The following is a 21,156-nucleotide window of genomic DNA, read 5'->3' as shown; positions in this document are numbered from 1 at the left end:
TAATCGAGATCGGAGATGAGATGCTCTCGGCTCTCGGCCCGCAGCGCAGTAATGAACGTGCGCCTGGTCCTTCCTCATATGCGATTTATTTTGAATAATTTTTACTCTAACATTTTAACAATAGACTGATACATTTAACATTGCGTTACATTCCTATAATATAACATGTACAATTTATATACTTAAAATTTACCAAGTTCCTTCAATGTACATATAGTTCATAAACTGTGTTCTCTATGTATAGGTAAGTGTCCACTCGATCGTTAGGAGTGGAAGCATGATAGAGATACATACGTTTTACATATGTATACATAGCCAGTTTTCTCAACATAACACAGACACATGCATACCTTAAATTCTCTTTTCTCCCCCTCCTATGCATGCAACTGTATTCGTTTCACCTAGTATACGAGCCGCGAACGATTATAATAGCAATTTCATTTCCCATAGGATACAACGTGTTCTGCCGTGTTCTGCAACGTGACATATATATATATATATATATATATATATATATATATATATATATCTGTACTCTGTACGAATCGAAATTAGTATTGAAAATTATCGAAATTAATTATGCGCTCGCATTTGCGTTAGACAAAGTATGCAGTATGCAAACGTCTCGAATAATCGGGACCCACAGTTTCGTCGAAATAAATTCATTAAAAATAGTTAGAATCTTAATTACATCCTGTCTATCCGCTGTCGATTCATAGCGGTAGAATTCAAGTGTTACGGTAATAATTATTCTAACTGGGTGGTATCGATTAATTAAATAATTACGTTCGTTTAGCCACGGCCACTTATTATTTTGGTACATATACATATAGACTCTAGTCGCGATATTCATTATTATTCATGTACACGAACAAATCATTATGGAATACTGAAAACACACGCGGTTCCGTTCGCAAAAAGTACTTGCAATACAAATCTTAAGAAACGAAACAGTTATTGTTCCTGGTAAAAAACTTAGAAAACCGACCGAAAAGTATAATAGTATATTCCGCCTATCTTTATCATAAATGAAATTTCACTTGAAGAATAAAGTTCGCATGCTTATCGGTCTGGCGATGATTTGTTAATTATATTAATTGTTAGTCCATATTATTCAAGTGATTACTGAACGTCGTACTTATACTGAACATTAAGAGAACCAACTCGTGTGCGACTGTTATATATTATATTCAATGTAAAATTGATGATACAATTGATAAAGTAGTTATACAGTTATATCAGACTGTGGATCTTTACGCAATTCCCATTTTCACGCTTAGTTTGATAAAATAAGAAAAATATTTCTAGTTAATAGGTCTAGATATTATTAATTTTTAACAATATATACTTTTTTCTTGTATTTTAGACATATTGTAATATCCTAAAAATGCATCAAGATTCACAGCCTAATAATTCATAATATAATTCATAAGATACTCTAAAAGTTTAAAAAACAAATGTGATGTGTACAGTTCTAAAAAAAGCTTGCTATAGATCGCTTTACTATTTTGAATCTGTCGCACGAGTCGCCCCTTTTCGATTCATAGTTCATAGTCATTATTTTTTTAAAGGAAAGATCTGACAATGTGAGATTCACTGATAGTCGCAGTTGGCAATCAATTGATAGCGATTGTGAGACATTCTACAAACATCGTGTCTCTTCTCTTTTCGAAAAATAGGATATAATACCCGTGATAATCGATTGCAAGTCGATACATTTTTTCCAAAAACTATTCAACAGTTCTGATTTTGCTACAGTTGATTGATAAAACGATTCGAAATATTATGTACATTCGGTACGATAATGTGAAACTGATCAATGCACTTTTTGTGTCCGAATAATGGAGGTTCGGTAACAATAGATTTGATTGCAGCTTCCTACGTTTCAGTGTCGTTTTGATTACATTACGCGATCTAAATAACTTTTTTACAATATGCTAATGCAATATACAGTACAGTACAGTACAGTACAGTACAGTGAGAATATTATCTTCTACAACAGTTTTCCATTACGTTATAGAATGAAATATTCGTCTTTGTAGTTCGTTCGAACTAGTTTTTATCCTTTGCGAGACGAGTTTGCAAATGGACAGATTTCGATAGAATTTTCTTGGGAACAAATAGTCGATCCATTTAATTTTGAGTAATTTCTAACTATCAATATGTATGTAAGTATGTATCTGACTTAGCTTGGCTAATTAGGCTGAAAAGAGGTGTGCTTAGTGTTAATTGAATGGTCTCTTGATTTGTTAACTTAGTGGTGGCTGCATTATATCGTTTCTCGTCTCTAATGATACACTCAGAAAATCACGTAAACACGATGTACTTACTGCTAACTCGACGCGTCGAGACTGGAGACCGTCTCCCGATCGCGCTAATTGTTCTTTTCCTTTCAGTATAAAAATCAAGGGCATTTATCAGATATCTTCTCTTTGAAAAGGCATCTATGTCGTTTGTACAAAAAAACAAGTAAAAATAGTCCGTTTCTTTTTTCTCTTTTCTTTTTTTCGCTCTTTTCTCTTTCTTTTTCGAGTTGCAAATACGCTTGGTGAAGATAGTTTCTTTATCATATTTTTTTATACAAGTGTTGAGAGCGGAGTCGAATGAATTATTGATCTTGGATTACAAAATTACACTGCTTATATAGTTAACCAACGTACTGCTGAAAATAATTCTATGTAATACTACTGCATAGTTGTGTATATACGTAATATATGTATATATTAATATTAATATTAGTATGCCGATATATACAAGGATAGTACACACAGTAGCATCACATATAACGTACTGACAAGAGTATGTATTCAGTTTAGTTATACTTACTCTTTAGAATTTTTCTACGGTATTTGTTCATTTGTTCATTATGCTCCTTCGATTTCTGAATCTGACACCTTCAACAATTTCTTCTTTGCGTTATTAAAAGCCCGCTTTACACCTATCCTTTAAGACTTTAAGACTTTAAGAAAAACCTCGGCGTTCAATTGCGTGATCAATTTCAAAGAAGAAGAAACGAAATACCTCGATTGCCTCGATTGCCTCGATTACTAGAATCACCAACGAAAAACCTCGTGAAATTTTTTTATTCATACACTGATCCCTAGAATCATTCGAATACACGTTTGTTAAAAAGCTCGTTTAATATAAAAACTTATGAAAAATTTTACATAGCCTCGCAGGGAGCTTACTTATACATACATATGTATATCAATATGTAGTGTTCAACAGTTTGAAAAATTATTAAAATACGTTCAGTGTATATAGACTTTGTATTGATATAGCACCCAGTAGAATGTTGAATATAACACATGGATAAAATACTTTTGCACGAATTCTTGTTAGTTTACGTTCTTTTCTTTCCCTCTCGTAATTGAAACAAATCCAGCTCGTTATCGCGCATAATAAAACAGCGACCGACCTACCTACCTAACTAACTAACTAACTAACTAACTGTCAAGATTGAAAAGAAAAAAAAAATAGAAAATTTGAATATTACAATAAACGCACAATGAACAAATCTCACGTGTCTTATGTACAATATTATTATTAATATCCACGAAACGGATGCAAGGATAAAATAATGTTAAAACGATAAAACCTCTCGCCTACTGCTCCAGGAACTTAGTTCTGTTCAGTTATCGATATTTTTGATTATTCACAGTAAAATTGGTTACAACCAACATTCATAGTAGCGTCAGAGAAATGGATAGGATTATCTTAAAAGTGTTGTTTCTTCTTTTCCATTAAAAAAAAATGCTAATATTACCTGCTCGTATTTAAAAATGAAAATAGGTGGATAAAATCGACCTTAAACTATGCGGTAGCGGCAAGCTCCTTGGGTAGAAAAGTTTCAATATCCACCCGACATATAGGGCAGCGTTTGTTAGTGCGCAACCACTGATCGACGCAGTCTATGTGAAATAAATGCATGCATGGAAGCCTCCTGTGGAAAACAAATAGAAACATATTTATAGAGTTGTTGTAGTTTGCGTAAATAACATGTAAACAATGTACACAAGAAAATATGTTGTACCTGACGCATTCGCAGTCTTCGAATTCGGACAAACATATAGTACATTTTTCAAGAGCACTTTCGCCATTCTCAACTTTCTTAACCTGCGGACAAGAATCGACAACCAATTTACAAATCCTTTTGCACGCATATTCTACAACGCTTAAGGGCTACAAGACTCGTTTTTCCAGGATTGCAAGTGTGTAGGATGCATGCGCCTTCTCATTTTTCGATAATGCAAAGATGGGGTTTTTCAGTAATCAAAGTGCTAGATAAAGGTGGTCGCGATTGCCCTGAAAAATGTCCTTTTTTTACGTTTGTGAGGCGTAATTTGCATTATTCGGCAGCGTGTAGCCGTCGCAGCTTTATGCTTCGAAACAATCTTTGCAATATCGAGAAACGAGAAAGCTCATATCCCAGACTCTTACGATCCTGGAAACGAAAAGAAAATGCAAAGCATCGATTTTTTGCAAATAAAGAACCAGAATAGCCCCGAATATGGGTACAGAATAGGACACAGACTGCCTGTATACTGTACACACTGTACACACAGGCAGTAATCTGAGCATTACTAATCTTGGAGAACCTGTGTACGGACGACGGACATATGAAATGATTGATTACCCGTTTGTACTTGTGAGGGAATGTATGCCTTTCGATAGACTCCTGTGTCGCTCCGCAACTAGTATGACCCATCCGTCGTAAATCAACGAGGCGTATGTAATCTTCAAGACTCGGTAAAGGTGAAACGGGCGACATCCAAGGTGACAATGGCATCAGCATATCGGGTGGCCTTTGCTGGGATGTTGAAATATACACGTACGCATCAGGCAAACATAAAATATCTTTGCTGAAAATATATTGACGAAAGTTTACCATATCGTGAAGTTGGGGATGAAGACTCAAATCAATATGTTGCAGATCGTCGTGTTGCTGGAACATTTGACTCTGAAAGGTGCGTTCAGGATGAGACGATGGATGAAGAGACATCGGCGGCAGTATTTCTGGTCGTCTTGGTTCGACCACAACAAGCTCCTGGAACAACAACGAAATTCAACAACGCTACTGCAATCTTTCTGTCCTGCAAGTGCTGATTTCTAAGTTTCCTAATACAAAATAATCCAAGTGCATACCATTGCTCGTAGTAAAGGACAATTCGGGCGAGCTCCTGGGTCGTTATAAACGGCTCGTCGTGGTGACGATGGTGAAAGGTATGGAAGATAATTTCGTTGACTCGAGATGTATGAAAAGTAATAATCTCGAAATGCCCCATTGTCGGAAACGTTGCAGCGATTGTTGGGAGGATTGGCATTCCCGTTGTTGCATATGTGCTGTTGGTAGGCCGGTTGACGCATGTGCCGGCCACACGGCATGGTGTTTCTAAAAATTATTAGAATAATTACAACATGATACAAACTCGAAACTATTCAAACTCGAATACACTAACGTGTGATGCGACGAAGATCCTGCGTAACAGTATCGCCTGTGCATCTCTTGTATATCCTGTTGAATCCTCCATAGTTTTTCTTGTCGAGGATGCATGCGTCTCCTTCGTATCCCACTGATACCGGGTGGCATTTGGCTATGTATTACAGGTATAACCGGTGGACCGTGCCTACAATAGAAGTTGTTCTCGTTATGTACATAATCTGCTGGTCGTGGATTTACTACAGGAGTTGTTGACGTAGACGGAGCATGTTCCTCGTCAGATTCCACTGTCAAATCAACCACAGTTACCGGACGATTATTCTCTTCATTATTTTCTACAGAATTCTTATTACTGTGATTCACTGTTCCAACAACTTCCACTGAACCATCTTCGTCATCGGTACTAGAGGACCAATCTAATTGCAAGTCCGGTGCTGACGGTGCATCATCGGTACTACTTATTGGCCGAGTAGAATATTCTTCAGGATTAATCGCGTTTGGCAAAATTTCATGATAATACGAGCTCGCTTCGTTGGCACTATCGTTTTCAATATTTTGCGGAACTCGATTTAAAATATTCCCGATATTCGTCGTCGATCTAATTGTGCTATTAGGAACACCGTCTGACAATCTAGATGGGCCAGCTATACTTAAACTATCCGCATGTGGATCGCTTATTGACTTATGCATCTCGCTTCTCGATTTAGGCGAGTTCTGCTTGTGTAAAAATCTTTTATAAAAATCTCCGCAAGCTCTCCCAATGTTTCTTAACTGTAGTCTATGACATTCCTGATGCTTTGTGCTTCTATCGTGCCTGTTCTGGCATATATCATAATTTATATGGTCAGGATTGATAGGAGTTACTTCAGATTCTTCTATATCGCTTTCAGCAAATAAATGTTCGTACTCCATTTCATTTCCTGCAACCGGCAAACATCGTTGATAAGCATACCGCTCTGTGTGTGTGTGTGCGCGTGCGTGTGTGTACGGTGGTGATTCATAGACTGCAGTTCCTCGTGCATTTATAGCAAAATTGAGAAGATGGAATTGAAATATGATTTCTCCTCTATTCAAATCATTAAGGGAAGAAATAACATTCGATGTAGTTTCTATTTCTTGCGATTGATGTGGATAATTTTTATTTTGCATGAAGATCCGCAGTCTAGTGATTCATTATATTCTATAGAAACGGTATAAACCTGTACTAAATCTTGGCTGAGGAGACGGATCAACTGTAGATGTAAATGCTGTATCAAATATATCTGCTAAAGAAGTGGAGTTTGCTTCCATTGATTGCGTCGCAGATTCTCCGGGATACAAGCTGCTCTGCTCTTCCACTTTGGTCTTACACCAGACTTTTTCAGAGCTTGCACTTTCCTCCATCCTATTTAAAACAATGAATTACTCGATGATATCTCATTTGTGACAGATGTGAATTTTCACATTTAATTCACTGATTATAATAGAAATCAGTATAAATAATTAATATATAATATATAGAAAGTGTTACAAATATAGGATATTGGAGCAGGACGAAAACGAAGAAGAATGCGTCCTAAATATATACAACGCGCATATATGTATATCGGTACGTACACATATCACGTAACGTATAATAATATATAGAAAAATTCTTTTTATCACGTCGAATAACTCCGATTTCGAATTATATAAAAATGTACGTTTCCTTTCTGGTGTTTCTTTCAGAACGATTGACGTTCCAGAGAAATTTTTCTGTTCGTTACTCGAATACTTTTGACGCAATACGAAACTGAAGGGTTAAGAAAGTGCAAGTAGGTACTTACCTTGCAATTCCTTCGACGGTTTCGTAAAACGATAAAGGCTTTCTTCACCACGTCATTTTTCTCGAGATATTTATTTTCTGTACATCACACTGTCATTATGCAGCACTATCTATGCACGTCAATATCAGCTAAATAATCGTATCACTTGAGATTTTTCTTTCTTGCGAACGTTATAATATAATATAAAAATTTTACAATATAATTAAGATTCTTTTTCTCTCGGTAATAAGAATACAATCGAAGAAGAGTTTACGTAGACTTTCTTTCGGTAATCTACATTTGACAACTACGATACCATCAATCGTAACTTTCATTAACTACGCTCAATTTTGGCCAGCCTCCGTTGATTATATAGTATGCTACCTTTCCGAGACACAGAACAATCGCGTTACGTTAGTTCCGAAATATTCTACTAACTGTGTAACATCCTCGTTTCGTCACGCGTTTGCCGCACTCCTTCCTTCACGGAATCATTTCAATTCTTACCTGTTCTTACCTGTTCTTACCAATTCTTACACTGTATGTGACTGTATGCTTTTATTGAAAAAATAAAAATCTTCTCAATGAATCTACGTTACGTTTCATCATCTATACAGGGTGTCACAAAAATCACCTACTTCCTTCAATTCAAAGGAACGATTCCTCAGTTATTAACGAAAAACACAAACCAATCAGAGCGGAGCTTCGACTAAGCGCGGCATCGGCATTGGCTGAGCCGGAGTCCGTAGCCACGCTCCGATTGGTCCATGTTTTTTGTTAATATATATATCGCCCTTATGGATTAGGTCATCGAAAAGATATAATTTGTAAATATTTTGTCTATATATATATAGCTTATATACAGAGATTTTTTAATAATTTATCAATTTATATATATATATATATATGAAAAAATGTCTTGGTTGAGAACGGGATCGAAGGCAGAGGTTCGCATTCTGACCGACCAATCGGATTCGGGCTCAATGTTCCTGTCACTTGACAAGCTCGTAACGAATTCATGGAAGCAGATCTGAGTAGATCTGTGATCTGCTGAGCAGAGGAGAGAGAGAGATCGTACATGATCGTACATGCGATAACTGCACCATTTCGTCCGTGTATTTTCTGTCGGACTAAGGTGGACTAAGCCTTCTCGATCTCGTTAGTCCACAGCAACAGAAGTTAGTCCTCTTAATGGTGGTCCTCCAGTAATTTAATATTGTGCGTTAACAACTTTTAACCGATACATCAATTAAAACCATGGCTGTGGCTGTCAGAACATTTTCGAAATTCACAGGTAATATCAGGACGATTTTCTTGTGCCCTGCGACCTTCAGATTACACCCCTCTCGATTTTTAAATATACAAGTACATATTTGTGGAAATACTATGAGATTTCATTACTGTACACGTGATTCTTGTCGTTATTTCAGAAACTAAAAATACACCTAATATCCCGCGTTTACGTTCATACTCCATTATGTAAGGACACGAATAATTATTCGTAACTCAATCTTCATAGGGAAACGTGTCTTTTAATTGATTGGCTTGTCAATGTAAATTTGTTCCAATTGAAAAATTAATGAATGATTCGACAATTCTCAATCGAAATCTTCCTTTTTCCGAACATCTATTACTGAAATGCAAATTTGATTTTAGAATATATTTATCCTTTTCTTCTTATTCGATCTTTACCATATGTATCGTTCAAGTTCTTCTTGTGAAAACTACTTTTTTCGTTCTTACATCGTGTGCAATGATTTCTACGCATATTTCTGTGACGATTAGTTTTTGCATCTGTCATACCAAATGTCATGCCGATCGATGAGAGATCATTGGATGATGTATATTCGATGAACCTTGACCCAAAAGGAAAGATATTTGATATTGTCGCTATAAATAAACATCTGGCTTAAACAATACTCGTACGAAATATGTCTATGTCATAAAGTATATAAAGTATAATATCAAGTACATTACTTTATAATATAAACTTCTTTATTCTTTATCGATTTCTAAATAATCGATTCTTTTCGTTTTTATTTCCAGTCAGAAATTGTGGAAACTTGTTACGTACTCAAGTAAGATTCAATTATTCAGAAACTAGGCAAAATTTAAAAATCGATTCCAATACCAAAGTTATATGCCAAGGATTCACTGGTAAACAAGGAACGTTTCATAGTCAACAGGCTATTGATTATGGTACCAAATTAGTAGGAGGTGTTAATCCTAAAAAAGCTGGTCAAGAACACCTTGGGAAGCCAGTTTTTAAATCTGTAAAAGAGGTTCGTTACCAATTTACTTTTGTACATGTAAATTTTTCTTTTAGCATTACTCTCCTGCTTCGTTTTTATTTTTATTTCAACCCTTTTGAACACCTTAAGTTGAACACCTTGTATATCGTAACATGGAACAGTCAAGGTATAAAACATCGATCATCGAAGAATTCAATTAAACTAATTCTTCAGGCTAAAGATGCGACTGGAGCTAGTGCAACGGTGATCTATGTGCCTCCACCAGGTGCAGCGGCAGCTATCATGGAGGCCATTGATGCTGAAATGCCCCTTATCGTATGTATCACAGAAGGTATTCCACAACACGATATGGTGAAAGTGAAAAGGCGACTTCTAGAGCAGAATAAGTGTCGTCTTATCGGACCGAACTGTCCAGGAATCATAGCTCCCGAACAGGTAGAGATATATTTGAAATTCCCCTAAGAAACTCATATACATAAAAATTGTTATGCAATCGTTATCCATTCTTTCAGTGTAAAATAGGTATTATGCCGGGGCATATACATCAGAAAGGAAAAATTGGTATTGTGTCAAGATCTGGAACTTTGACATACGAAGCTGTGAATCAGACAACCCTTGTAAGCGAATAACATTTCCTCTGAATGGAGATTCTTTTCTAATTAATTGAAAATCCAGTTGAAACGTTGAAACATGATTTTCAGGCTGGTCTTGGGCAAACGCTCTGTGTTGGAATCGGCGGAGACCCGTTTAATGGGACTGACTTCATTGATTGCCTAGACGTATTTCTTAGAGATCCGGACTGTGATGGCATCATAATGATTGGTGAAATTGGTGGAAGCGCAGAAGAGAAAGCAGCAGAATACCTCATTGAAAAGAATACTGTTGGTTGCTGTTCCGAATTATTGGTACCCAAATTCCGACCTATCCGAATAACCTAACCTAACCAGAGGTGTGCGGGAACCCACCCGTTGAGATCGAGGAGACGGGTTCTCGTACACCTCCACTAACAACCCGTTAATCCTTTAACGATCCTAGCGCTCCTGAAGAATCTACCAAACTGTTGAAAGTAAAAATTATGGAACTACTGACGTCTGCGAAAACATGTCAACTATTCTATGTTATTTCAGGGTTCTAAAGTGAAACCAGTTGTGTCATTCATTGCTGGTATTACTGCCCCACCTGGACGAAGAATGGGACATGCTGGTGCAATTATTTCGGGAGGAAAAGGTGGCGCGCAAGATAAAATCAATGCACTAGAAAAGGTACTATTTTTCGTTGATTGTATACTGTATACTATACTCTGTATCGTGTTTACTATTTCATGGGGATAACATTGATCCGCAGGCTGGTGTAATAGTGACAAAGAGTCCTGCACAAATGGGAAACGAGCTCTTGAAAGAAATGACTCGTCTTGGTTTGGTCTGTAATTAAAAACACATGCCACTATAAACATATGTAGTTTGCCTCATGTGCATGTATCTTCATAAAATAAATTGAAAGTATGATTAATTCGTCGATAAACTAAAGCAAAACAACAAGAAAAACAAACGAAATCAAATAATGCAGTAAAGCATAAGAAATTATTTGATCACTACGATGCAACTGGTAGTAAAAAATGCAAAGCTGTTTTGTTCCTGAAGAAGAAATTCAACAGGAAGATTCACGAACATTGTTTTAACGAACTGAACGAATCTTAACACTGTACAGTGTTTATAAAATATTTGTATCGGTGTAGCTTTTATTTTAAGAGCAACAATGTCCCAGAGATCACATAGAAAGGAAATATTAACTGCCGTTATTTTATCACGATTTTCCTTTCCCTAAAACAATACATTTTTCTATGCCATAACGCCATAATTTTACGAAACAGTTATTTAAGCGAATCCTATTACTGTGTAAATTATATCGAAGCTATATCTGTTATAATTAACGATGGAAAACAGTTATAATATATACAAGTATTGTAAGAGTCATGTTTAAAAATTGAAATACATCAAATTATATTAATTGTTTATTTAACGTTCTTCTTTCTAACGAAATAAAATATCATACGGTTAAATCGTAATGTAATTCACGTATTTTAAACATCATTTCTTCTTTGAGAATCCCATTATTTCATTTATGTATTCAGCGATATGTTCGCTTTTGTTATTAACGTAAGGTCTCAACCGAGAGAAATCCATGGTTCTGATAACGTTCAAGAAAGTGTCGCAGGAACCATAATATAAATGTTTGTCCAAATAAAGTTGCTCAGCTAATTCTAGCTGATGATCGTGCATCAGACTATTATTCGCAACTACGATCAGATTTTTACCATTTTCAAGAGCATCCAGAATGCTTCCTGCTCCTGCGTGACTTATAATAAGATCTGCATCTTTCACATACTCCAATATGCTGGGATTCAAATTGAAATACTCGATTCTAACAAAACCATTGCGCGGCGTGCAATCTGGTTCAAGGGTAGACTTGCCAATTTGCAAAATTAGCTCATTGTACCCTTTCAATGATAATGCCTAAAATAAGAATGCTCATATATGTATATATTTTATATTATATATATGCATACAGCTGCTACATACGTTCAAAAAATCAATAGAAATAAAATCAAAGAGAATGTTTATGCGTTTTACCTCCAAAATATCTGCACTAAGAACTATTTCGATCAATTCATCAAACGTGGTTGTACCGACAGTAACAAATACTTTCTTTCTCGATAGCGTCATTTTGAATAAATAGACAGTAACATTGCATCGGGTTTACATTTTACGTTTACATTACAAGAAGTTTGGTTAAGTAAACAGTATATAAATATATAAAATATATTTACATCGGGTATTGTGACGTCGCGTCACGTTTCATGCTTCCCACTATTTATTTAGTTCCCACGACCCACGTGCTCTCTATTTAAATATATATTTTAAAGTTAGTTTACTTGGTTTACTGTCACGAATTCGAATAAAACATGCCAGCTACAACGAAAAACAAGATATTAACTTATGAAGGCTGCAATTATATGCGCCACCGTTTACTATTGTCTACGCTTTCGGGAAAACCTATGCGAATAACAGGGATTCGAATTAAAGACGACGATCCAGGAGTTAGAGGTTAGAATTGCACATCTTGGAGGAAAATTATTGTTCTTAAATTTTCATTAACACTAAACCCACCACGAAGGGGTCAAATGACCCATTTTAGATTTTTTATTTGACAATTATTGAAATTGTAAAAGTGTTTTCATGGGAATTTATTGAATATATTTTTTGACTCCAGTATATGTTATTAGTAAAAATCGCAGAAAATATAAATAAATTTAATCTTATTGTTTTTATCACTTTTTACGGTTTATAATGTTAATACTGCTTATCATTTATTAGAATACGAAGTAAGCTTCATTCGTCTATTGGACAAGATTACAAACGGATCGAGGATAGAATTGAACGAAACTGGGACCAATTTGTACTATAATCCTGGTATACTACATGGTGGCGATGTGGAACACGATTGCAGTTTACAAAGAGGAATCGGTTATTATTTAGAAGGTGTCATGATACTAGCTCCATTCTGCAAAACACCAATTAACATAAAACTAAGGGGAGTAACCAACAATACAACAGGTAACTAAATAATTATAAATAGACTGCGGATCTTTATGCAAAATATGAGAGAAATCTTTGCATCAATTACAAGACACAGGAGCCAAATAAAAATTTCATTCTTAATACCTCCACTGTTTTAAATTGTAGGTAGTACCCATTGTGCTTGTAGTACCCATTTTTGTTATAAACGCATAAAATACAGAGTCTAATTATATTATAAAATACAGTTCTGAAATTCTAACGATAATATGGTTTTACTTTTTTCAGATCCATGTGTCGATAGAATTAAGGCAACCGCTGTACCTATTCTAAAGAAATTTCTATCGGGTGATACTGAAGTTATATTTAATATCCCTAAAAGAGGAGCAGCGCCTTTGGGTGGTGGAGAAGTTGTTTTCAAATGTCCTGCTAGTCGTAATCTTAGAACTGTACAAGTTAGTCCTGTTGCTTTAGTTTAATGTTAATGTATATCTAAAATGGTTTTCAGTTTACTAGGAACAGAGTTACTGTAGTTTCAGAATAGTGGAATGGTGAAACGAATACGAGGAACAGCATGTAGTATACGAGTCTCCCCTGCTATCGCTAACCGGATGGTAGAATCTGCTAAAGGTGTTCTACTGAAATTCCTGCCGGATGTCTACATTCATACAGATCATTGTAAAGGCGCATCCAGTGGAAAATCGCCAGGTGCGGGTCCAGAATCGTCAAATTTTAAATCTCTTTTTCTTTCTTTAATATTAAATAATTAAATAATCTTTAATATTAAATAACACGCGTCAGGTTTTGGATTGAGCTTGTCAGCTGCAACAACCACCGAAGTGGTTCTCGGTGGAGAAGCATTTTCGCCTCTGAAAACACCAAATTCTGCACCGTGTGTGCCAGAAGATATCGGCAAAGAAGCAGCTCTGAAGCTGGTCGACGAAGTTTACAGGTAAACATCCCGTATAAAATGAAGAAAAATTTTTCAAGCACACTAACAATTCATAATTTTAGAAACGGATGCATAGATTCACCTTTCCAAAGCATGACTGCGATGTTTATGGCATTAGGAAAGAAAGACGTTTCCAAAGTTGTAACAGGACCTTTAACACCAACAATGTAAGCATTTGTTCGTTCATTGTAATATTTTTAAATATCATGTGTGAATCAGAGAAAACGTTATTTTTATAGGATACAATTTTTACGCGACATGAGAGACTTTTTCGGTGTAGTCTTCAAAATCGAGCCGCATAAAGAAGAAGACGAGATATTGGATCAAGTTGTCCTAACTTGTGTAGGCGTGGGATATACCAACATAAGTAAACGGACTTTGTAAAATATGGTATTGTATTTAGATTTTGTGTGTTACAGCTATTTTATACTTTAGGACAATAAAAAAGAAGGAACGTATATTTTAAGAATATTAAAAGATTTACAATTTACAACACGAACCTTTGCAAGCGAATCGGTTTCGTTGTCCAACCACGAAAAGAATCCAATTTTAACGCGCTCCACGAAGTTTGATATTTCTTCGACCATCTTTTACAGTCGAGATAGGTAATTTTTTTCGGAAATTGTATGGTAGAATCAGAGATTTTATATTTATCACACGTCTTTAAAAATGCTTCGAAAAGTGCTAGTCTTGTTACAAGCAATGCGCTGCTGCCTTTCTTTCTTTTAGTAGCTCCTTGCTTTCTACCTTCGACTGCTATTTCCGTGTTCCTATACAATTATTAATTAGGAAATAGACTATCAAAGATAACAAGTATAAATTGAACAGATTTTTTATATAACAACAATTACCGGTGTCTCACGGCACACCATATAATACTCGACGGACACGGGCGTGATCTTTCGTTACTTCTTTGCTGTTTGAACAATACTCGACTTTGCATAATTTTTAATCCATGCATATTTTCTTTGAATCGCTTATACAATCCTCGTTCCATTGCATCTAAAGAAAAAGGGCATCCCCCTCCAATTATCACACTCTCCAATTTTATCGGAGCTATTATTAGGGATAGAAGTGCACCTTGTAATCCAAGTATGTTCCACCTAGAAAAGATACAAATTCTATTTATCACCCATACACATTGAGTACAGTGTACAAGAAGAATCACAGATTTTTCTAGTTTCTTTTACTTTGCTATTTTATCCGAACAAGACATGCTAAGAGTAGGATTACCCCTCCCGGGTTTAGTGCGCAGAGGTCCCACTACGTGATAATTGACTCCAGGCTGACGAGGGTCTTGGTGCTCTCCAGTTTCAACACATTTCGCACCAGTTCTATAAATATCTTTAATGTTTCTTTGTCTCTCTGTGATTACATCACCAATATCGCTGTAATCGTGTTTTCTAATTTTGTTAGGTGGTACTTGGTTTTCGTAAAAGTCTTCTTTCGAGAATATAGAGCAATCTCCACAAGGTGTCTGGCTTGTGAAAAAGTGGAACGATATCCCATTGTTTAGATTAATTTTCTTTTCCTCGTCTAAAAAGAAGACATCTGTCCCAGCACCGCTGAGCAATAAATCTATCTGTTCGAACAAGTATCGTAAAAAAGCACGTCTGGCTAGGACTTCTGCATGAGAATCATGTAATCTGGCACCTTCTTCATATAATTCTGTATTCTCTAGATCCGCTTCTCCTAAACACTTTGTCCCTGTAGCAAGAGCTACTAAAGATAGCATCCCATTCTGCTTTTTTAAGACTATACCGGATAATACAGTCCATTCTTTTTCAATTGGCTTCCCATTTTTACCGAGCGTCGTGTATTTCTCTATACAAAGCCTTGCGACTCGATCCTCAAAATCTGCCATGCTATCACATAAAGCTTTCGAAAATACAGATGTCTTACGTCTGGCATTAAATCTTGATTTTTGTACACTTCAGCTGTGTTTATGCAAAATAATAATATATTAAAATCTTTTCCAACATACATATGTATTTATACCCTGTATGTACCCATATGTAAATATTTACCATAATAAAATAGGTTATGTTTACCAATAGATCGCGGAAACTTTCTTTCAAGTTTTCATCGATAACTTTATAGATAGTGTCTCTTCCTTGAATCTCCGAAGTTCCAACTGCAATAAGATAAATTGTCATTATTAATATCGTGTAGGTATACAAAAATTTATTTATAATCTTACTTCCAACGAGAGGCATAACATAACCGCACTTGAAAGTCGAACAGTTTGCATTGCACAAATAGATCAGAAGCTACACGAATTGCAATCAAGTGTATATTTTTTAATTGCAGATTATTAGCTAAAATAGCTATGTATATATATAAATGATAATGTCAACATCATTGAAACTAAAAATTGAACTAAATTGAACTACATATGTAAATAGCCGCATAAATACTTCCACCACAGACGACAGTTTATGAGATTACTTCAACGAGTAACACCAAGTAACACGCAGTGTTTCGATGGGTTCCGATCTAAACGGTCCATTCCGTTGCACGCATAATGCGCATACACTGTATAGTGTATGCATAGAGACTCTTATACTACACTATACAGTGTATGCGCATTATGCGTGCAACGGAATGGACCCTAATTGAACTGGATTGAACATTGAACTGCATTGAACATTGAACCCACTTTTTTTCGCGCGGGCGCATCTAAAAACAAAACTGCGTAGGCGCATCTGAAAAAGAACTGCGCAGGCGCATCTAAAAACAAAACTGCGTAGGCGCATCTAAAAACAAAACTGCGCGGGAGCATCTATTTAGCTAGCGCACCAGCGGCATCAACATGGACGATGGACCATGCATGGACCATGAACCTCAACGGACCTAATCAAGCGGCATCCATCTTGGACGATATCGGAACTGATCGGAACACTGGTTGTACTGTACAATTGTTTGTTTCTTCTCATACGACAAGAAAAGCTACATAAAAGATGCCGCGTATTATGATTAAAGGCGGTGTTTGGCGGAACACCGAGGTAAGATAGAAATTCTAACCTGGAATTTATATTTTCATTGTAAAACATATTTACATCAATTGACATGGTGCGTGTGCGTTTGCAGGATGAAATCCTGAAAGCCGCTGTGATGAAATATGGCAAGAACCAATGGAGTCGAATAGCATCGCTGTTACACAGAAAATCTGCCAAACAATGTAAAGCACGATGGTTCGAGTGGTTGGATCCAAGTATCAAGAAGACCGAATGGAGTAGAGAAGAGGATGAAAAATTGCTACATCTTGCTAAATTGATGCCGACACAGTGGAGAACCATCGCTCCGATTATCGGACGTACTGCGGCTCAATGTTTGGAGCGTTATGAATATTTACTGTGAGCTATCTTTATAATCGTGAACAATTTTAGTACAATAGATTCGCAATGTACTCACAATATGTTTTCTTCGTCAGCGATCAAGCTCAGAAGAAAGAAGAAGGAGACGATGCAGCGGATGACCCTCGTAAGCTCAAACCGGGAGAAATCGATCCGAATCCAGAAACAAAACCAGCCAGACCCGATCCTAAAGACATGGACGAAGATGGTAGAATCTATTTTATAAACTGTTACTTCTTTTTCCATGTAAAAAGTATAAACAAAGTGATTATTTTTAGAATTGGAGATGCTGTCCGAGGCACGTGCCAGGTTGGCGAATACTCAGGGCAAAAAGGCGAAGCGTAAAGCCAGGGAGAAGCAACTGGAAGAAGCCCGCAGGTTGGCTGCCCTACAAAAGCGCAGAGAATTGAGGGCTGCCGGTATTACTGTCTCGCAGAAGAATAAACGGAAACGCGGGGTTAATTACAACTCGGAAATTCCGTTCGAGAAACGGCCTGCAACTGGGTTTTACGATACGTCCAACGAGCACGTGGATCCGTTGGCTATCGACTTCTCTAGAATGCGACAGCAACATTTAGATGGGGAGCTGAGACAAGAGAAGGAAGAGATGGAACGTAGAAAAGACAAGCAGAAATTAAAACAGCGAAAGGAGAACGATATCCCGATGGGAATGCTCAACAACGAAGAGCCGCTGAAGAAAAGGAGTAAACTGGTTCTGCCGGAGCCACAGATATCTGACCAAGAATTACAACAAGTTGTTAAGCTTGGAAGAGCGTCGGAGGTATAGTCTAAAACAGTGGTCTTGAAGCTTGTTCGATTTGAGGAACCCTTACGAGTATAAAATGATTTCACGGAACCCGGGACCATAAACAATAGATTCTATTGTACGTGCCGCGGGCTCGTTCGGTCAATTCAGAATGCTTCATTTTTGATTTTTATTATTTTCATCATTTCGATGAATATTTGATGTATATTTATGGAACCCTTTAGGACATTTTGTGGAACCCCAGAGTTCCGTGGAACACAGTTTGAATAACACTGGTCTCTAAAATTAAGCATGCGCTTGAACTTACGAAGCATACAGCTATTGAAACTTGTAACTTTTACAACAGGTTGCCCGTGAAGTTGCAACCGAAAGTGGAATTACATTTTCGGACAGTTTACTGGCCGATTATTCCTTACCAACGAACGCGGCTGTAACTCCTCGTACTCCAGCTGCTCAGGATAGAATCCTTCAAGAAGCCCAGAACGTTATGGCTCTAACTCACGTGGATACTCCGCTGATAGGTGCGTAAAGGCGTAAAGTGTTTTTATCGAAAGATGATAGATTAGACACCGGATCTTTATGCAAAATAAAAATGTTTTACCCAAATTGCAACAAACCCGAGTGAAATGATATAACACACTGAAGATACTAACGCCGTCACACTTTCTCTTTTATATAGGCGGGCTAAACACTCCCTTAACCAATTCCGACTTTGCCGGAGTTGTACCTAGCACAAATGCTGTGGCGACTCCGAACACAATTTTGGCTACACCTTTCCGTTCGCAATGCAGCGACGGAACCCCGGCGAATTCGTTCAACACACCGGCGTCTGTACGAACGCAAAACGCAGTTTTGGCTGCCACGCCTGTCCGCGACAAGCTCAGCATCAATCCGGACGAAAATTTGGACGGATCCGAGACTCCGTTGATTCAGAAACAAGCCAAAGATAAATTGCGCTCGAAACTCAGCTCTCTTCCAACACCGCGCGATGATTACGAGATAGTAGTCCCTGAAGAGGAAACGAGAGATGAAAATGCATCCGCGCCTGCAACGGAAATCGTTGAGGATCAAGCCGACATAGATGCCAGGCAGCAGCAAGAATTAATGGAACAGAGTCCGTAACGATATTGACGCAAACACACTTTCGTATCTAATATAAAATTATACTTTTTGTATTATACTTTGCAGGGAAGAGGGAATTGTCGCGTAGATCGCAAGTGATACAGCGAGACTTGCCACGGCCGATCGACGTCAACATGAACATTTTGAGGCCGTTTATGGACACTTCGTTGACAGATCTACAAAGAGTACGGTGTCACATAGAATTGATTATCGTTGGATCTTTATGCAAAATATTTTGCAAAATGTTTTGCATTGACTTTGGAAAGCAGGAATAACATAAAAATTGATTTGATCCCTTTTAACGATTTTGTTAATTAAAAGCAACAGTATAACATTCTTGAATTTTTCAAATCTTTCACTGTTTGATATTTCACCCTTCACCCAACGGATTTCTTCATAAATGTATAAAGATCCGCAGTCCAATTATTGTCTATAATGTAGCTGCTGTACAGACTTATTGTTAATTGATTGTTATTTGATTTTAGGCCGAGGAGCTAATCAAAAGAGAAATGATAACGATGATGCAATACGATTCACTGCAGAATCCATTGCAACAGACTCGTAAAGGTGCCTCGAGTTCTGTAGCCCAAGCTTATTTAGAACAGCATCCGTACATTAATTTTGAAGAAGAAGAGCTTACTTCTGTAAGTGTAGAAGCACAGGCTGCTCTCGATTTGAAGTTTTAGCAGGAAAAATATTTTTCATTGTTAAACACGTATCTGTTTTAGGCGAAGAAACTCCTGATCGATGAGATGTCGGTCGTGAAGGAAGGTATGGCGCACGGAGAGCTTAGTTTGGATTCCTACACGACCGTGTGGGAGGAGTGCTTGTCCCAGATACTTTATCTTGAAACTCAGAAACGTTATACGCGAGCAACGCTGGCCTCGAAGAAAGACCGAGTAGAAGCATGCGAGAGAAAATTAGAAGAAAATCGGATGCACATGACTGGGGAAGCCAAGCGAGCTGCCAGAATGGAAAAGAAATTGAAAGTTCTCACCGGAGGGTATCAGGTATTCCAGACAGTCTCCAAATAAGTCAGAAATAAATATAAATATCAAATTTAGTTGCTCACTGATATATATATATATACACACATATATATATAATTTTCTGAATTATAGACTAGAGCACAAGTATTAACGAAACAGCTGCACGATCTGTGGGAGCAAATAGAGCAAGCGCATTTAGAACTGTCGACGTTTAAATTCTTGCAAACTCAGGAAGAAGCGGCTGTGCCGAGACGAGTAAACGCGCTTATGGAAGACGTTAATAGACAAACAGAGCGAGAACGTGTGCTGCAAGTGCGATACGCGCAATTACAGGATCAGTTGCAATAATGTTGAATGCCGTTCAGATGGTTCACTGTAATATACAGTATTTCGAAAAATATAACAACTTTGTATACTTAAACGTCTTAAACGAACGATGTTTAGGGACATTTCATGCTAAATTGTTCATGGTCTTGCGACTTTTACTTTTCGCCTACGTTCTACATTTTATTTCATTCAATCGTTTATTACGTCGATAGCAGAAAGTGATCGATTTATAATGACTACTTACTAGAAGAAAACGAAGGTTCGGTTCGCGTTCGGATAGCAATTTTACATATAATAAATAAACGCAATTCCTTTCAGATTATACATGACTGACGATTGTCTTTCGGGACTGAACGAATTTAATGTGAATATAATTTATTGTATGCAAAAAAGTTGATTAAAAGTAATATATAGCTGTTAAGTGAAGAAAAGTATAAAAAATAAATGTTGAAAGGAACTTTTACTTCGGCATTATCATTCATTATCGTTGATTTTAAGCTGAAAATGATAAATGAGCAGGTATGCAAAGTGTTGAAAACTTGCAAGTAATCTACAGTCTACAGTTTACACCTATACGAAATGACTTGGTTTAT

At 36.9% G+C, this 21,156-nt stretch overlaps 5 protein-coding genes across 8 annotated transcripts; 3 read left to right on the top strand and 2 right to left on the bottom strand.

Moving 5' to 3' along the window:
• Positions 1-69: 69 nt before the first annotated feature.
• LOC143217246 (uncharacterized) lies at positions 70-7,860 on the bottom strand. Of its 3 annotated transcripts, none has more exons than XM_076441269.1 (9): positions 7,732-7,860; positions 7,246-7,354; positions 6,640-6,824; positions 5,460-6,360; positions 5,146-5,392; positions 4,889-5,047; positions 4,637-4,810; positions 4,034-4,116; positions 70-3,943 (listed from the first exon to the last, which is right to left on the bottom strand). In XM_076441269.1, the coding sequence occupies exons 3-9, from the start codon at positions 6,821-6,823 to the stop codon at positions 3,814-3,816; spliced, it is 1,878 nt and encodes a 625-aa protein (XP_076297384.1). In that variant the 5' UTR covers position 6,824; positions 7,246-7,354; positions 7,732-7,860; the 3' UTR covers positions 70-3,813. The 3 variants fall into 3 exon arrangements, with proteins under 3 accessions (XP_076297384.1, XP_076297383.1, XP_076297385.1); XM_076441268.1 differs by having other exon boundaries at positions 7,663-7,851; XM_076441270.1 differs by having other exon boundaries at positions 7,742-7,840.
• Positions 7,861-8,218: 358 nt separating this feature from the next.
• Scsalpha1 (Succinyl-coenzyme A synthetase alpha subunit 1) lies at positions 8,219-11,488 on the top strand. 2 transcript variants are annotated; one of them, XM_076440761.1, is made up of 7 exons: positions 8,219-8,518; positions 9,271-9,506; positions 9,690-9,911; positions 9,989-10,093; positions 10,178-10,381; positions 10,604-10,738; positions 10,821-11,488. In XM_076440761.1, the coding sequence occupies exons 1-7, from the start codon at positions 8,482-8,484 to the stop codon at positions 10,905-10,907; spliced, it is 1,026 nt and encodes a 341-aa protein (XP_076296876.1). In that variant the 5' UTR covers positions 8,219-8,481; the 3' UTR covers positions 10,908-11,488. The 2 variants fall into 2 exon arrangements, with proteins under 2 accessions (XP_076296876.1, XP_076296877.1); XM_076440762.1 differs by having other exon boundaries at positions 8,224-8,518; positions 10,178-10,357.
• Alg13 (Alg13 UDP-N-acetylglucosaminyltransferase subunit) lies at positions 11,475-12,248 on the bottom strand. Its single transcript, XM_076440779.1, has 2 exons — positions 12,107-12,248; positions 11,475-11,989 (listed from the first exon to the last, which is right to left on the bottom strand). Exons 1-2 carry the CDS (start codon positions 12,197-12,199, stop codon positions 11,564-11,566), a joined length of 519 nt encoding a protein of 172 aa, XP_076296894.1. The 5' UTR covers positions 12,200-12,248; the 3' UTR covers positions 11,475-11,563.
• Positions 12,249-12,378: 130 nt separating this feature from the next.
• Rtc1 (RNA terminal phosphate cyclase 1) lies at positions 12,379-15,941 on the top strand. Its single transcript, XM_076440758.1, has 7 exons — positions 12,379-12,580; positions 12,851-13,090; positions 13,340-13,506; positions 13,585-13,759; positions 13,853-14,003; positions 14,066-14,170; positions 14,243-15,941. The coding sequence occupies exons 1-7, from the start codon at positions 12,439-12,441 to the stop codon at positions 14,385-14,387; spliced, it is 1,125 nt and encodes a 374-aa protein (XP_076296873.1). The 5' UTR covers positions 12,379-12,438; the 3' UTR covers positions 14,388-15,941.
• A 707-nt stretch (positions 15,942-16,648) lies between these two features.
• Cdc5 (cell division cycle protein 21) lies at positions 16,649-20,642 on the top strand. Its single transcript, XM_076440746.1, has 10 exons — positions 16,649-17,008; positions 17,094-17,359; positions 17,437-17,567; positions 17,638-18,140; positions 18,472-18,646; positions 18,805-19,239; positions 19,314-19,432; positions 19,733-19,891; positions 19,976-20,257; positions 20,369-20,642. The coding sequence occupies exons 1-10, from the start codon at positions 16,964-16,966 to the stop codon at positions 20,582-20,584; spliced, it is 2,331 nt and encodes a 776-aa protein (XP_076296861.1). The 5' UTR covers positions 16,649-16,963; the 3' UTR covers positions 20,585-20,642.
• The last annotated feature ends 514 nt before the right edge of the window (positions 20,643-21,156 follow it).

Source organism: Lasioglossum baleicum, chromosome 16, assembly GCF_051020765.1.
Source record: "Lasioglossum baleicum chromosome 16, iyLasBale1, whole genome shotgun sequence".
Classification (NCBI taxonomy): Eukaryota; Metazoa; Arthropoda; class Insecta; order Hymenoptera; family Halictidae; genus Lasioglossum; species Lasioglossum baleicum.
This window is presented reverse-complemented; position numbering and strand designations above follow the sequence as displayed.

Bases quoted from the DNA above. Each gene is read 5' to 3' on its own strand.
- LOC143217246 (XM_076441269.1), bottom strand. From the start codon at position 6,823: ATGGAGGAAAGTGCAAGCTCTGAAAAAGTCTGGTGTAAGACCAAAGTG. The intron at 6,361-6,639 runs GTTTATACCGTT...TGCCGGTTGCAG, and splicing joins TCAGCCAAGATTTAGTACAG to GAAATGAAATGGAGTACGAA. The intron at 4,811-4,888 runs GTAAACTTTCGT...TCAACATCCCAG, and splicing joins ATCCCCAACTTCACGATATG to CAAAGGCCACCCGATATGCT.
- Scsalpha1 (XM_076440761.1), top strand. From the start codon at position 8,482: ATGGCTGTGGCTGTCAGAACATTTTCGAAATTCACAG. The intron at 9,507-9,689 runs GTTCGTTACCAA...CTAATTCTTCAG, and splicing joins TTTTTAAATCTGTAAAAGAG to GCTAAAGATGCGACTGGAGC. The intron at 10,094-10,177 runs GTAAGCGAATAA...CATGATTTTCAG, and splicing joins CTGTGAATCAGACAACCCTT to GCTGGTCTTGGGCAAACGCT.
- Alg13 (XM_076440779.1), bottom strand. From the start codon at position 12,199: ATGACGCTATCGAGAAAGAAAGTATTTGTTACTGTCGGTACAACCACG. The intron at 11,990-12,106 runs GTAAAACGCATA...TTCTTATTTTAG, and splicing joins TTAGTGCAGATATTTTGGAG to GCATTATCATTGAAAGGGTA.
- Rtc1 (XM_076440758.1), top strand. From the start codon at position 12,439: ATGCCAGCTACAACGAAAAACAAGATATTAACTTATGAAGGCTGCAAT. The intron at 12,581-12,850 runs GTTAGAATTGCA...ATCATTTATTAG, and splicing joins CGACGATCCAGGAGTTAGAG to AATACGAAGTAAGCTTCATT. The intron at 13,760-13,852 runs GTGCGGGTCCAG...AACACGCGTCAG, and splicing joins ATCCAGTGGAAAATCGCCAG to GTTTTGGATTGAGCTTGTCA.
- Cdc5 (XM_076440746.1), top strand. From the start codon at position 16,964: ATGCCGCGTATTATGATTAAAGGCGGTGTTTGGCGGAACACCGAG. The intron at 18,647-18,804 runs GTGCGTAAAGGC...TCTTTTATATAG, and splicing joins CGTGGATACTCCGCTGATAG to GCGGGCTAAACACTCCCTTA. The intron at 19,433-19,732 runs GTACGGTGTCAC...ATTTGATTTTAG, and splicing joins CGTTGACAGATCTACAAAGA to GCCGAGGAGCTAATCAAAAG.